The following is a 14,493-nucleotide window of genomic DNA, read 5'->3' on the forward strand; positions in this document are numbered from 1 at the left end:
GTTTCACTTTATCTGATAAGATTAACAAACATTGAAAAATGCCAGCCTAAAGAATACATTTCTACTTGGAAATAATCACCAATTATAGAGATTCTGAATGAATACTTAGTATGTTTCCAAATATGATTCAAAATGACCCAAATTCCTTATGGCAAAAGAAATGTTGTCATACTAACTAAAATAATATAATACTCCATATATTGATAATATTAAAAAAAACTGAAACAGAATTTCATGGGGAAAAAAAGATAAGGGGATTGCTCTAGATTAAAGGAGACTTAAAGAGACTGTAATCAAATGCAAAGCATGAACGCTGACTAGCTCCTTCAGTTGGGAGTTAAAAGAGACTGAAAAATTGGGGGGAAATCTGAATATGGGTCTGATATTAGAGGTTATTATGGAAACATTAATTTTATTAGGGTGAAAGTGGTACTGTACTATGTAGGTACATCCTTGTTCTTAGAAGATGCATGTTAAAATATTTAGGGATGAAGTGCCAGGATGTCTGCAACTCAATTTTAAATGGTTCACAACCAAAAGAGAGGAAAGATGAAACAAATGTAGCAAAATGTTAACAATTAGTGAATTTAATGAATGGTATATGATGGTATGAAGTTTATTACTTTTTCAACTTTCCTATGGTTTTTTAATTTCTCAAAATAATTGTTGGGAAAAAATGAAAGAAAACATTTTTCTAATAAAAATTGACTTAAAGAATTTGAAGAGTTTGAATAGAGAATAATTATAATTCCTAATAGTGTGTTCAGTGACTATTAGTCAACAATTGTTCTTTTTAAATGAAAGCAGGCTCTTTTCATCCTAAAAGAATAGTCCTAACCAAAAAAATACAATTCTTCTATTTTTCAGGTGGTAAAAATAGGAATTTTTCAATTACACAATGAGTGAAAAAGAACGCAACCACTTTATCAGATGATCGTGATATTCTGATTCACCTTAAGTACTCACTAAGCCTTGCTTCTTTTCACTTGAACCTACTTTGTATTATTTGTAACATAATATGCAATTAATTAATATCCAAGTATTATCATTATTGCTCTTTCTCTACCAGCCAACTTTAAAAATATTACTTAGAAAGAAAGAAGACAGGCTGAGTATATTTAGATTATTTGCAAATTTCATACATCTATTACATTTTAAGAACTGCTAACAAAGTTTACCATTTTAACTATTTTTAACTGTAGAATTTAGGGGCATTAATTACATTCACAATGTTGTGAACCATCACAACTATTTCCATATTTTCATTGCCCAAACAGAAACTCTGTAACCATTAAGTCCTCATTCTCTCCCCCCATCACACTAATATACTTTCTGTTTATAGTATCTATTCTAGATATTTATTTAAGATAAGTAGAATCAAACAGTATTTGTCCTTTTGTGTATGGCTTATTTCACCTAGCATGTTTTCAAGGTTCATCCATGTTAGGACATGTATCAAAACTTCATTCCTTTTTATGGCTGAATGATATTCCATTTTCTTCATCCATTTATCTGTTGATGAACACTTTAGCTTGTGTCCACCTTTTTGGTTATTATGAATAATGCTGTTAAGAATGCTGGAATGCAAGTATCTGTTTGAGTTCTTGTTTCCTTTAGGTATATACCTAGGAGTGGAATTGCTGGATCAAATGGTAATTCTATGTTTAGTTTTTGGAAGAACCACTCAACTATTTTCCACAGCAGCTGCACCATTTTACACTCCTACCTACAACATACAAGGGTTCCAATTTCTCTCTGTCTTCATCAAAACTCAACATCTTCTTTTATAAATCTTTATTATTACAACCATCCTAGTAGGTGTGAAGTGGTTTCTCATTGTGTTTTGATTTGCATTTCCTTAATGACTGATAATGCTGAGCGTCTTCGCATGTGCTTGTTGGCCACTTGTATATCTTTACTGGAGAAATGATATTTAAGTCCTTTACCCAATTTAATTGGGTTGTCTTTTCGTTGTGGAGTTGTAGTTCTTTTAATATTCTGGATAGTAAACACTTATCAGATTTATGATTTGCAAATATGTTCTTGCATTCTCTAGCTTGTCTTTTTCTTGATAATGTCCTTTGATTTACAAATGCTTTTAATTTTGATGAAGTCTCATTTATCGATTTTTTCTGTCGTTACTCATGTTTTTGGTGTCATATCTAAAACTCCAAGGCCAAATCTAAGGTCATGAAGACTACCCATATATTTTGTCCTAAGAGTTTTATGGTTTTGGCTTTTATATTTAGGTTATTGATACACTGAGTCAATTTTTGATGTGGTGTGAGATCAGGGTCTAATTTTATACTTTTTGCATATGAATTTCCAGTTATCCCAGCATCATCTGTTGAAGAGACTATGTTTTCCTCATTGGATGCATTTGGCATCCTTGTCAAAAAGCAGTTGGCATGGATATATGGGGTTACTTCAGGACTCTCAATTCTATTCCACTAGTCTATGTCTATCCTTATACCAGTACCACATTGTTTGGATTACTGTAGGTTTGTACTAAGAAATTTGGAAATGTGAATCCCACAACTTTATTCTTCTTTTTCAAGAATGTTTTGGCTATTCAAGGCCCTTTGCAATGAATTTGGGGATTGCCTTTCCCATTTCTGCAAAAACGTCTGTTGTTAGGGAATTGTGTTGAATTGGTAGATCACTTTGCTTGTATTGATGTCTTAACAATATTAAGTCTTCTTATCCTTGAACATGGGATGTCTTTCTAGTTACTTATGTCTTCTTTAATTTATTTCAGCAATGTTTTTGTAGTTTTCAGTGTACGAGTTTTGCAGCTCTCTTGTTAAATTTATTCCTAGGTATTTTATTCTTTTAGAAGTTATTTTAATGGAGTTTTTAGTTTCCTTTTTTTGGGGGGGAGTGTCTGTGGCTGGTTATAGAAACAACTGATTTTCGTGTGTTGAGCTTGTACCCTACAACTTTGCTGAATCCATTTATTAGCCCTAGTAGCTTTTGTGTAGATTCTTTAGAATTTCCTATATACAGGATAATGTCATTTGTGATCAACAGAGACAGTTTTACTTTTTCCTTTCCAATCTGGATGCCTTTCTTTTTTTTTCTTTTCTTTCTTTCCTTTTTTTTGGGCGGTGGTGGTTGGGGGAGTGTGGCTCATTGCTTTGGTTAGAACTTCTAGTTCTTTGTTAAACAGCAGTGGTGAAAGCAGGTATCCTTGTCTTGTTCTTAGGAGGAGTTTTCAGTCTTTCACCACTGGGTATGTTAACTGTGGGTTTTTCATAAATGCCATTTATTACACTGAGGAAGTTCCCATCTACCCTAGTTTTCTGAGAGTTTTACCATGAAAGGCTACTGGATTTTGTCAAATGGCTTTTTTACCTTTAGTTTGATAACAGAAGAGGGACAATATGAATAGTCAGGCATAAAACATTTACCAAGTTTGGACAATGGACAAGGTCACTGAAATTTTCATGTGCTAAAATTTGTTTAACCTTGTCTGTTTAATATTTTCTTGAATAAAGAATCTGGAAATTGTGTGTTTTTTCTTCACCAAATTTATGAGAGCCTGGAAATTTTCTTTTTCCCCCAGTTTTCACAGCTACCACTGTATTTAGATTATCACCTAGTTTAACTTGTAACATCTCCCTTAGGTTTCTTCCTTGTCCAGTCGTCCCTCAGATGACATTATTTCACTTCTCCTCTAAAATTTACAGTAATTCAAATCCAAACATACTTGTTTGGGACAGACCTTTTTTTAATCAAATGTAAATTCCATTCTCATTTTTTACTATCTATATAGTTCTCTGTTGAGTCAAAAACAGCTATTTACCGACTGTTGAGAGTAACTTTTTAATGTCCCCTTTGTAAATATAATCTTCTCTATCCAGAATATTTTTTCTGTTCTCCCCTTACACCAATGCATCTCTTTGCTCCTTTGAAACTTACGCAACTGATTAGCCCTTTATTAAGTTTATCTGACACTGTACTCCCTTTCTAACTACTCTAAAATTTTTTTCTACTCTAAAATCTTTCTCCCATCTGGTTCGTAATTCTCCTTAGGATGGATTCTCTATTTCTTTTGTATTCTAAGAAAATGGAGGTGGGGAAATGGAAAAACCAACCAGGGGCTTTGTAAGTAGACTGACTCAAACTCTACCACTTACAACAGGGATGTAAGGATTGAACAGAAAAACAGAAATAAAACCTCCTGTAAAGGAAGAGTACAATTTTTGCCTCTAGTGCTTAAAACAGGAACTCAGTAGATTCTGAACATTTAAATGACTGTAAAAAAGATTTTTGAGCAAACCTTTTTCTCAACTTCCAAAGGAAGTCTCACATCTCTTCTTAGGAAAAGCTGTGGTGTCTCCCTTTGGGGATCCAAATTAGTCAATTCAGCAAGTATTTCTGGCCAGTCACGAACATGTTGCAATGGTTTATGATAAGGCTTGAGTTGAAGGCCTGAAAAACATCTTTCCTTTTATAAATGATAATGTAAAAATGAACCAATTATATCAACACATAGAAACTTTTTATCAAACTCTCTGTACCTAAGTACTGAACACACACAAATTATAGATCTAAATTTAAATCAATATTGACTTTAATCAACATTACTACCCAATTTGAGGTTAATTGTTTATTAAGAATATAAGAATTATGAGACTAAATCTGAAAATGAATTTATCAAATATATTTAAGATCCTTAATTCCATGATAGCCTATTTAATGAGAAAATCAGTAGAATTTGGTGTTTAAAAAAATACAATTAAATCACTAGATAACCAATCACAACCACCTCAATGAAATCCCTTATGTATCTGCAATACTTTGTCTGAGAGACAAATCTATAATGACATTGGGTCGAGTTTAAATAACAAAGATCTGATAGAAAACCAATATACAGAAAAAGAAAATCTGTATTTTCTGAGATGAGGTGAGCACTGAAAATAAAGGCAAGTTGGATGAGCACTACGTTTAACAGCATTCAAATCAAATTCATTGCCAAAGAAAAATGTTTTGGTTTTTATCATTTCAAACATTGTACGCGGGCTTCCCTGGTGGCACAGTGGTTGAGAGTACGCCTGCCGATGCAGGGGACGCGGGTTCGTGCCCTGGTCCGGGAGGATCTCACATGCTGCGGAGCGGCTGGGTCCGTGAGCCATGGCCGCTCAGCCTGCGCGTCCAGAACCTGTGCTCTGCAGCGGGAGAGGCCACAACAGTGAGAGGCCCGCGTACCGCAAAAAAAAAAAAAAAAAAAAAAAAAACCATTGTATGAACAAAGAGGGGCCAGGAGGAAGCAGAGGCTTATATGTTTCAGCAGTCTGAACATAAACAATCTGTGTAAAAGAGAAGAACACTGTCTCATTTGAAAATTTAAAAGTCAATAATAATTGATGCTATACTTAAGTTTACCAACCCACTCTCAAAAAGGAATAATCAGGTTTATACAACAGAATAACAAATTTCTTACTGAGATTTTCTGAACAGATCCAAATAGTGAAATATTGCTGTGTTTCTTGAGAGAGACGCATTCCTTCCATTATCTGCTGCACTGAGGTATTATTTCCATGCTTCAGTTCAACAGAACGGTATGATCCATCCATTCTGTATATTCGAACTTTTTCATACTAGGACAAAGAATGATAATAAATTATGCAACCTGGTTATAAATTATACATCCCAGTACAACAAAATGCTTTAATTTCAACTTCATCTGCTTAAAAACAACTTCAAGTGAGAATCTTCTGGCAGTATTTTATTTATTTATTTTTGCCTTGCCATGTGGCTTGCGGGATCTTACTTCACCAACTAGGGATTGAACCTGCACCCCCCCTGCAGTGGAAGCACAGAGTCCTAACCACTGGACCTTCTAGCGATATTAAAAAAAATTTTTTTTCATTATTTATATTTTCTAACATGTTTTCCTCTGAATATTCCATGGTCAAATAAGTTTGAGAAACTAAGGCAAATGGGTTTTTAAAAAATATTCAACTTCAAAATCTTCTGAAAGTATATTTTAAAGCCATTAATGTACAATGTAAATATCAAATGGGGGATATAGACTTGGTTAACTAAATCTGGTGTTAGTCAAGTACCTCGTGAGCTTAGTGAGCCACAAATTAGAATGTAGAAATGTGTACCAGCAATAATTTGTCCTAAGAGGAATCTGTGATAGAAGACTTTGCAGATAAAAGTTATGAAACAATGGACCATGAGCCAGTTTCTTTCCTCCTGTTCAGAAAATCCCAGAGAGAAATGATATTCTCAATACATTTTTATTGTTATAGGAAGTAACTGATGCCACCAAACAACTTCCAGGACAGTTCATTTTAGATAAAAGTACCTAATTCCTTTTATACATTCAGACATAAAAATTATATAAGAAATAAAAATGGTTTTTTACAAAATTTATTTATTTATTTTTGGCTGTGTTGGGTCTTTGTTGCTGCACACGGGCTTTCTCTAGTTGTGGCAAGAGGGGGTTACTCTTCACTGCAGTACACGGGCTTCAGCAGTTGTGGCTCGCGGGGTCTAGAGCACCCTCAGTAGCTGTGGCGCATGGGCTTAGTTGCTCCACAGCATGTGGGATCTTCCTGGATCAGGGCTCAAACCCATGTCCCCTGCATTGGCAGGCAGATTCTTAACCACTGTGCTGCCAGGGAAGTCCCTAAAAATGTATTTTAACTATACAAATAGAAAACAAATTGCAACGAAGTATAACATAAGGGTGCCTGTACTGCTTATCTATTTCCTTGCTTTTGTCCTGTACTCAGGGAATAGTGTTTTGACAAAAATGTGTATGAATGTGTGTAATTTTCCTTAAAGGCAGAGATCATGTACTGAATAAATAAAGAATATGTATTCTTTATCACATCACTTTCAGCATTTTATGGTGTTAAATTTACAAAAATATTCAACAAATACTCATTGCCTACTTAATAGAAATGTCTGGAAAGGCTCAAACATATGGGTTATACCTGTTGGTATAAAACTTTTATCCTTTATCAGTTGGTATAAATCCTTTTATCTGGTTTTCAAGTTTCCAAACAATTTTTAAACTGATAACAGTTTTAACATCACTATAACTTTCAGGCATAACTGAGTTTTTTCTAATTGTTAATTCTTCTCTATTTTAATGTCACTGCTAATTATTTTGTACATAAGTAGGTGGAAAGGCCAGGTTGAATTGGCAGAATAAAAGACTTAGAAATCTCCTATTTTAACCCATTCACTATCTTGAGGAGGAAGATGAATCTGTAATAGATGACAACTTGCCAAAACTAAATTACCAAATGATGTGTAATATTATTATTGGGTTGGCCAGAAAGTTCGTTCAGGTTTTTCATACATTATGGAAAAACTCAAATGAACTTTTTGGCCAGCCCAATATTTACAAATATATTACTTAGAAGGCCTAAGTAGAAAGAGATGCTCCAATGAATAGGTTAAAATTTGTAATCAGCATACCAAGTATACAGATTACACTGGAAATCAGATTAATTTTAACTGATCGAAAGATTTATTTATGCAGTTTTATTTTGATATGCAAGAATAAATATCCAAATGTTAGGGATGATAAAAAATTTAATACCTATGAAGTCTAACCATGAGGTTTTATAAAAGCAGGAAAGAAGCCATCCATACATTTATATCCTTCCACCCTTGACACAGATCCTCAAATTACTTATCAATTTAAATACAATGCTTGGCTCTAATTAGTATTTATGAAGATAATTCTTACTGGTTTGTTAATGGCTTCCTTCAACAATTTTGCAGCTTCTTCCCAATTATTTTGTTTGTTTTCTTCACAAATATTTAAAGGAGATCTTCCTTGTTGGTCTGTTATGTGCTAGAAATGTGGGGGAAAAAGGTTAAAGATAAAAGGCATTAAAAATGTACAAATAAGGGAAAATATCAAAGTTTCATTACAAAACTATTGTCAAGTGTTAAGTACATATTAAGCAAACTTAGTGCATGCTATACTTAAACATGAACTGCCAAAGATGACTCAAAGCACTAATCAATGTGATTATTGTTTTTCAAAAGTTCTGATTATAGGGCTTCCCTGGTGGCGCAGTGGTTGGGAGTCCGCCTGCTGATGCGGGGGACATGGGTTTGTGCCCCGGTCCGGGAGGATCCCACATGCCGCGGAGCGGCTGGGCCCGTGAGCCATGGCCGCTGAGCCTGCGCGTCCGGAGCCTGTGCTCCGCAGTGGGGGAGGCCACAGCACTGAGAGGCCCGCGCACCGCCCCCCCCCCCAAAAAAAGTCTGATTATAGTAACAACAAAGGTTTTGTTAAAGCTTTTTTTAAAAAAAATTTATTTATTTAATTTATTTTTGGCTGCGCTGGGTCTTTGTTGCTGTGCACGGGCTTTCTCTAGCTGGGGCGAGTGGGGGCTACTCTTCGTTGTGGTGCGTGGGCTTCTCATTGTGGTGGCCTTTCTTGTTGCAGAGCACGGGCTCTAGGTGTGTGTGCTCAGTAGCTGTGGCTCGCAGGCTCTAGAGCACAAGTTCAGTAGTTGTGGTGAATGGGCTTAGCTGCTCCGCGGCATGTGGGATCTTCCCGGACCAGGGCTCAAACCCCCGTCCCCTGCATTGGCAGGTGGATTCTGAACCACTGCACCACCAGGGAAGCCCCAAAATACTTGTTAATACAAATTCCAAAATATCCTTTTCCTTCTTAAAGATATTTTTGAGAAAATACACTATAAAGTGAAAAGAGGTTAAATTTTATGTACATTCTGTAGATGCATGGCGGTGATGGTTCTAAAACAATGTAAATGTACTTAATGCCAATATACATCTAAAAATGGCTAAAATGGTAAATTTTATGTGAGACATATTTTACTATAATCTAAAAAAGTATGTACAAAAGCAAAGTATACACATAAATATTACTTATTCTATATAGTAAGTGAAATTTGTTTTTATTTTTCAGCTGACCTCTCAAGTGTATAACTTAACATTTTAGTGTCATTGTTATTCACTGTTTGATCATTAAAAAAAAAAAAAAAAGCCTGGAAAATAACTTACTCTGTCAACTTCTGGATGGTTTAGGAGAATCTGTACTATTTCAGCATGTCCTCCTCCAGCAGCAAAATGAAGAGGAGAACTAAGTTGTCCATTTAAAAGGTTTGGATTGCACTTTCCCTTCTCTAACAATATGCGAGTGGCTTCAACTTTTCCATACCTATAAAAAAATAAAACACCTAAAAAGTCACCTGAAATGTTTGAAAAATCCAAATTTTAGACAATATCTAAGATCTTTCTAGGGCAGAGAACAAGCAATGAAGACACAGATGTAATGTTTTCAATGCTTAGGGATTTCTTATGAATTACTCTGATTCAGTTCAACTGTTTCTATTTCTGATCAACTGGAAGAAAATATAATCTCAAATACAAGATAGAGTAGATGACAGAGAATCACTATCACACAAAATACAATACAAAAATTATAAATCAGGGAGATAAAAGTTTTAGTCAAAATTCTTTTCAGAAGCAGAAAGTAACCCATAAATTTAATAATGCTTTTTACTCAGCCCTGCCTTTGATTTACAAAATAGGCCCAAAGACATATTCTCCACATAGCTGCTGTATGAGGCAATGTGGGAGACACAAAGATATGTTACAATGAACGGTCTCTGCTCTGGTAAAGGCTTATAATGTAATCAGAGAGGAAAACAAAAACATAAGATAAGTTACATAACACTGTAAAATTTAAGTAACAGTTGAGGAGAACGATCAAAAAATATATATTTGTCAAATCATAATAGTATATAATTAATGCTTTAAAAAATGTTGGAAAAGGAAGATAAGATTTCAGTCTCAGTTCTGAAAAGTGTTCTGATAGAAGAATAATTTGAACTGGATTTTAAATAGGAAGAAGCTGAAGAGATGCTGAAGAGAAGTAAATATTCTAGATAGTGGGAAAAAGAGTACAAAGAATGTGCGAGACATAGTGAGTCCACCATTTGGTTATAAAGACTTATATAAGGTCGCACTCTAATGCAATGGTGGAAAGGTAATTCATTTTTTGGAAATAAATGGGTAGAAGGGGAAAGGAAATTTGCTTTTAAATATGGTGCATTTGAGGGGAAAATAGCATCTTTAGAACTAATACGATTTGCTGTCAACTTTCTTCCCCTTCACATACCCTATGGTTTTCCTACATCCTGAACCTGCTAATTGTATCCTAGCCTTCTTATTCATATGACTGTTTGCTCATGTTCTTAGCTATTCTTGAGATGTCCTTTTCCCCCTCCTGACTTTGTTTAGGTTAAGTTCTATTATTTCTCTGAAACAGTTTAAAATCTACCTCCTCTATATTCCCACTACATTTTACCATTTCAGTTTTAGTTTTTAACCTCATTTTATCTACTTTCATCCTTGTATATATACATTTCTATCAGCCTGGAAGCTCCTTGAAAGTTATGTCTTTGCATTCTCCAAACTGCCTTATGTATATAAAAAAAAAAAGAAAAAAAAAAGAGGGACTAAATTGTTCAGTTGGCAATTGAAAATGCAGACTTGGTACTCAGGAGGAAGGCAAAGGCTTGAGATATCTAAGAATATGCAAATTCATCCAACTGAGAAGAATTACTGTTAAGGCTGGGAGGAATGGATGAAATCTTTCTGAGAGAATTTTGAGAAAGATGAACATTTTAGAACAATGAAATGCATCTTGAAAAACACTTTCAGGATAGGAAAAGATACTAGGGGAGCAATTCAAGAATAAAAATAATATAAACATATTTTGTATGATTCTTTAAAGTTTTCAAGGTACTTCCTTATATAATTACTTAATATAATCTTCACAGCAAATTATGATGCAGGCAGAGATATTTCTAGTGCACAGATGAAAAAAATGAAGCTTGTACCAGTTAAGTAACTTGCCCAAGGTCTCATGGTTACCAGCCAGTTAGAATCCAGTTTTCTGAATTGTGGTATAGATGTTTCCATACTATAAACACATGCTTGGGTCACAGAATGGAGACCAGTATTTCAATAATAATAATAATGGTATCAGTTATATCTTGCATTTGTACTGACCTTTACTATAGCTCCATTATAGCTGTTCTTTCAACTGCAATTTGTTCCTTGAACAAAGGGGTGGTCAACAGCATTTAATGCAGCAGAGCAGGGAAAGAGATTAAAAACTCAGAAAAGGTTAAGAAGGTTCATGAAGAGTGAAAAAGAGAAGTCTGGCTATGAAAGGAAGGGAATAAACAGGATAGTGGCCAGAAGAGCCAGCAGGTTCAAATTAAGGTTCTTTTTCAAGGAGGGAGAGGAACCATGTATGTTTGAAGACAAGAGGAAAGAAAGTGCAGAAAATTAAGAAGTGAATTTGATGGGGAACAAGAAGGATTTTTCATGCAAACTCTATGATACAGGAGAGAGATGGGAACAAAAAAACTGATGATTGGGGTGGAGAAGAAGGACATTTCTGATGGCGTCAACTGTCTTTGAAAATAGGGGGTAAAACTATCTGATGAGAGTAGAGAAAAAAGGTAGTGGAAGTTTAAGTGCTTAAGAGTAGAAAGATTTAGAATAGTTTATAGGGGACCAAAAGGCTGCCAAGATGAATGAGACAAAGACAACACACAACTGGCTACAGTGAAGGCCCAAATGAAATCAGATGGAATAATTTGTGGGGAGCCAAATCATCATAGTTCTAAAATACTCTTTAGCAATGATATGAAGCCTGAAGGTACTATCAGAGAGAGAAGATACTGATTTGAGAGAGGTGAGAAAATATGAGATGTCAGTGAGACTTTTACTGAGTGGCTGACAAGTTACCCATAAGGGGAGAAAGCCAACTTAAATAGTTTTGGAAAATGGTGATTCTAGTAAAGAAAATTTTTAGGCACATGTCATCAATATGAGAATTTTTGAAGCTTGGAGTAATCCTAGGAGTGATTTAATTAAGTGGTCCTCAAAGAGTGATCCAGAAACTCTTTGATCTCTGAAATCTTTTCAGGGTGTCCTCTTGGTCAAACATATTTTCATAATAATACTAAGATGTTATCTGCCCTTTTCATTATCATTTTCTCATAAGTGTACGATGGAGTTTTCTAGAAGCTACCTGACATGAAAATTGCAGCAAATTAAAGGCAGAATCAGATGTGAGAATCCAACTATCTCCTACAAGGCTAGTCAGTAAAAAGATGCAAAAATGTAAAATAATGCTACTTTTCTCATTAATTTTTTTGTTTTTGGAAAATAAGGGCATATTTCATAAAACTTTGTTATTTATGTTAATATATGTTTACTGTTATTTTAAAATGAATTAAGAAATGCTTGAAATATTTTTCAGTTTAAACTTCTAATATAGTAACACTAGATATACTTCACATAAACCAAAGCTAATTGGGATCCTGTAGTTTTGAAGAATGACAAGGAACCCTAACACAAAAGTTTGAGAACCACTGATCTAATAAAACCACTCATTTTAAAGATGAGAAAACAGAAAAAGATGGGTAAAACATCTTGTCTAAGCTTATAAAGATAGGCCCCAAATCCCAGTCTCTTGATGAGATAGCCCAGTATTCCCCTTCTCAATCCTCGTACCAGTTAGTGAGTAAGAGTACATTTCCAAGATAAGGTAATTTATGTTCTTTACTAAACAGTTAAATCAGTCTTCATTCAAATTCACATGAATCAAATTATCTATCTTATTAAAAGTATTGCAGGACTTTCCTGGTGGCGCAGTGGTTAGGAATCCGCCTGCCAATGCAGGGGACACGGGTTCGAGCCCTGGTCCGGGAGGATCCCACATGCTGTGGAGCAACTGAGCCCGTGAGCCACAACTACTGAGCCTGCGCTCTAGAGCCCACGAGCCAAAACTACTGAGCTCACACGCTACAACTACTGAAGTCCGCGCGCCTAGAGCCCGTGCTCCACAACAAGAGAAGCCACCGCAATGAGAAGCCTGCACACCACAATGAAGAGTAGCCCTCGCTCACCACAACTAGAGAAAGCCCGCGCACAGCAACGAAGACCCAATGCAGCCAAAAATAAAAAAAATAAAAAGTATTGCAAGGTGACCTATACTACTAGTGGTGTATTAAACTTGGTTATTATTTCCAGCTAACAGAAATTAGTTTTATCGAAGGATAAAACTCTTCCTTGGTGTATTGCAGTAATACGACTTTACAAATAAAAATACAACAGGTAATGAATTTTAGATTCAGACATCAAAATCTTTAAATTTTTATAACACTTTAATAACAGACAACATTTTTTGAGTGCTTATTACTGCCAGGTACCCTTCAAAGCATTTATTTGCATTTTCTCCTCTAATCTGAAGAGAGGCACTAAAATTAAGCTCATCTTTTAGATAAAGAAACAGATCCTTAGAGACATTAAGTAATTTGCTAAAGGCCATACTTTTAGGAACTAAAAGTTTCAGTTGGGTCTGAAACGTAGGTACATTCCAAAGCACATTAAATACTATACCATACTTCTGTTTTTATGTAATAGGCAGTTGAAAATATTACCATTCTTTTAATAGAGAAGAAAAAAAGGCCCTGCCGCAAAAAGGGCAACAATATAGGCAAATATAAATTTGGGATTCCTAAGCTAAAATTTACTGCCTCTGTCTTTTTCAATTCCACAGTGTACTTTCTTGGAGTTTGAACTATATTCTCTACCTCTTTCTGTTTAGCTCAACAAAAAGCATGTGATTTCTTCTGGTACTGCTGCTGCTACCACTATCTACCAGTAATCTGAAGAAACAACTGTAAGTTCAGTGAAAGAAGATTTAGGGTAACTCTTTCCAAATCTGAGTATAAAAATTCCCTGTAATGATAAAACAATTAAGAATACATTTATAGAATAAAAGATTATATTTTTAAGGAAACAGAAAAAAAATTAAGAGCATATTTATTTAATAAAGGAGCATATTTTTAAGGAAACAGCATATTTTAATGGAGAAAAGATATATATTAAAAGCAACTATATTTAGCTACTAGATCAGAAATATTGATCAATAAGCTATTTGATCACAGTGAAATAAAAAGAGTTTGAGTTGAAAATGATCTAATTAATGTATTTTACATATAGATAATAAACTAAGATGCTGAGAGGTAAAGTAAAGCAGCAGTAACCTTTCTGGCACCAGGGACTGGTTTCATGGGAGACAATTTTTCCATAGATGGGGGATGGTTCAGGCGGTAGGTAACGCGAGTGACAGGGAGCGGCAGATGAAGCTTCGCTTGCTCGCGCTCACCTCTTGCTGTGCGGCCCGGGTCCTAACAGGCCGCGGACAAGTACCGGTCCACAGCCTGGGGGTTGGGGACCTCTGAAGTAAAGTCACTTGCTCAACGTCATGCAGCTAAAAAGTTGTGGACTTTAACAGGCCGTAAATAGTGCAGGCACTTCTTAAACTAGCCAAAGAAGTTCACTTTAAACAGTAAGTCAAAGGCAACTTTCCCATAAGAAATAATAGTAAATAACTTAATTACATCCTTTCTAGAGGACAGGCTACAGCAAATAGTTAACTACTGCTACGAACATAAA

The 14,493-nt window shown here is 35.1% G+C and overlaps 1 protein-coding gene across 7 annotated transcripts in view; it reads right to left on the reverse strand.

Annotated features, from left to right (window-relative positions):
• The window catches only part of KRIT1 (KRIT1 ankyrin repeat containing), a 38,041-nt gene that overhangs the window by 9,360 nt on the left and 14,188 nt on the right, over positions 1 to 14,493 (reverse strand). For all 7 annotated transcript variants that reach the window (XM_027102434.1, XM_027102437.1, XM_027102435.1 and 4 more), the window contains 4 exons: positions 9,010 to 9,166; positions 7,718 to 7,825; positions 5,447 to 5,603; positions 4,283 to 4,434 (listed from right to left, as the gene is read on the reverse strand). In XM_027102434.1, coding sequence (XP_026958235.1) covers positions 4,283 to 4,434; positions 5,447 to 5,603; positions 7,718 to 7,825; positions 9,010 to 9,166 — 574 coding nt within the window. The remainder of the gene's footprint in view (positions 1 to 4,282; positions 4,435 to 5,446; positions 5,604 to 7,717; positions 7,826 to 9,009; positions 9,167 to 14,493) is intronic.

The sequence above is a fragment of the Aethalodelphis obliquidens genome, unplaced genomic scaffold (assembly GCF_003676395.1).
Source record: "Aethalodelphis obliquidens isolate GAN/ISIS:26980383/991018 unplaced genomic scaffold, ASM367639v1 scaffold5, whole genome shotgun sequence".
Lineage (NCBI taxonomy): Eukaryota > Metazoa > Chordata > Mammalia > Artiodactyla > Delphinidae > Aethalodelphis > Aethalodelphis obliquidens.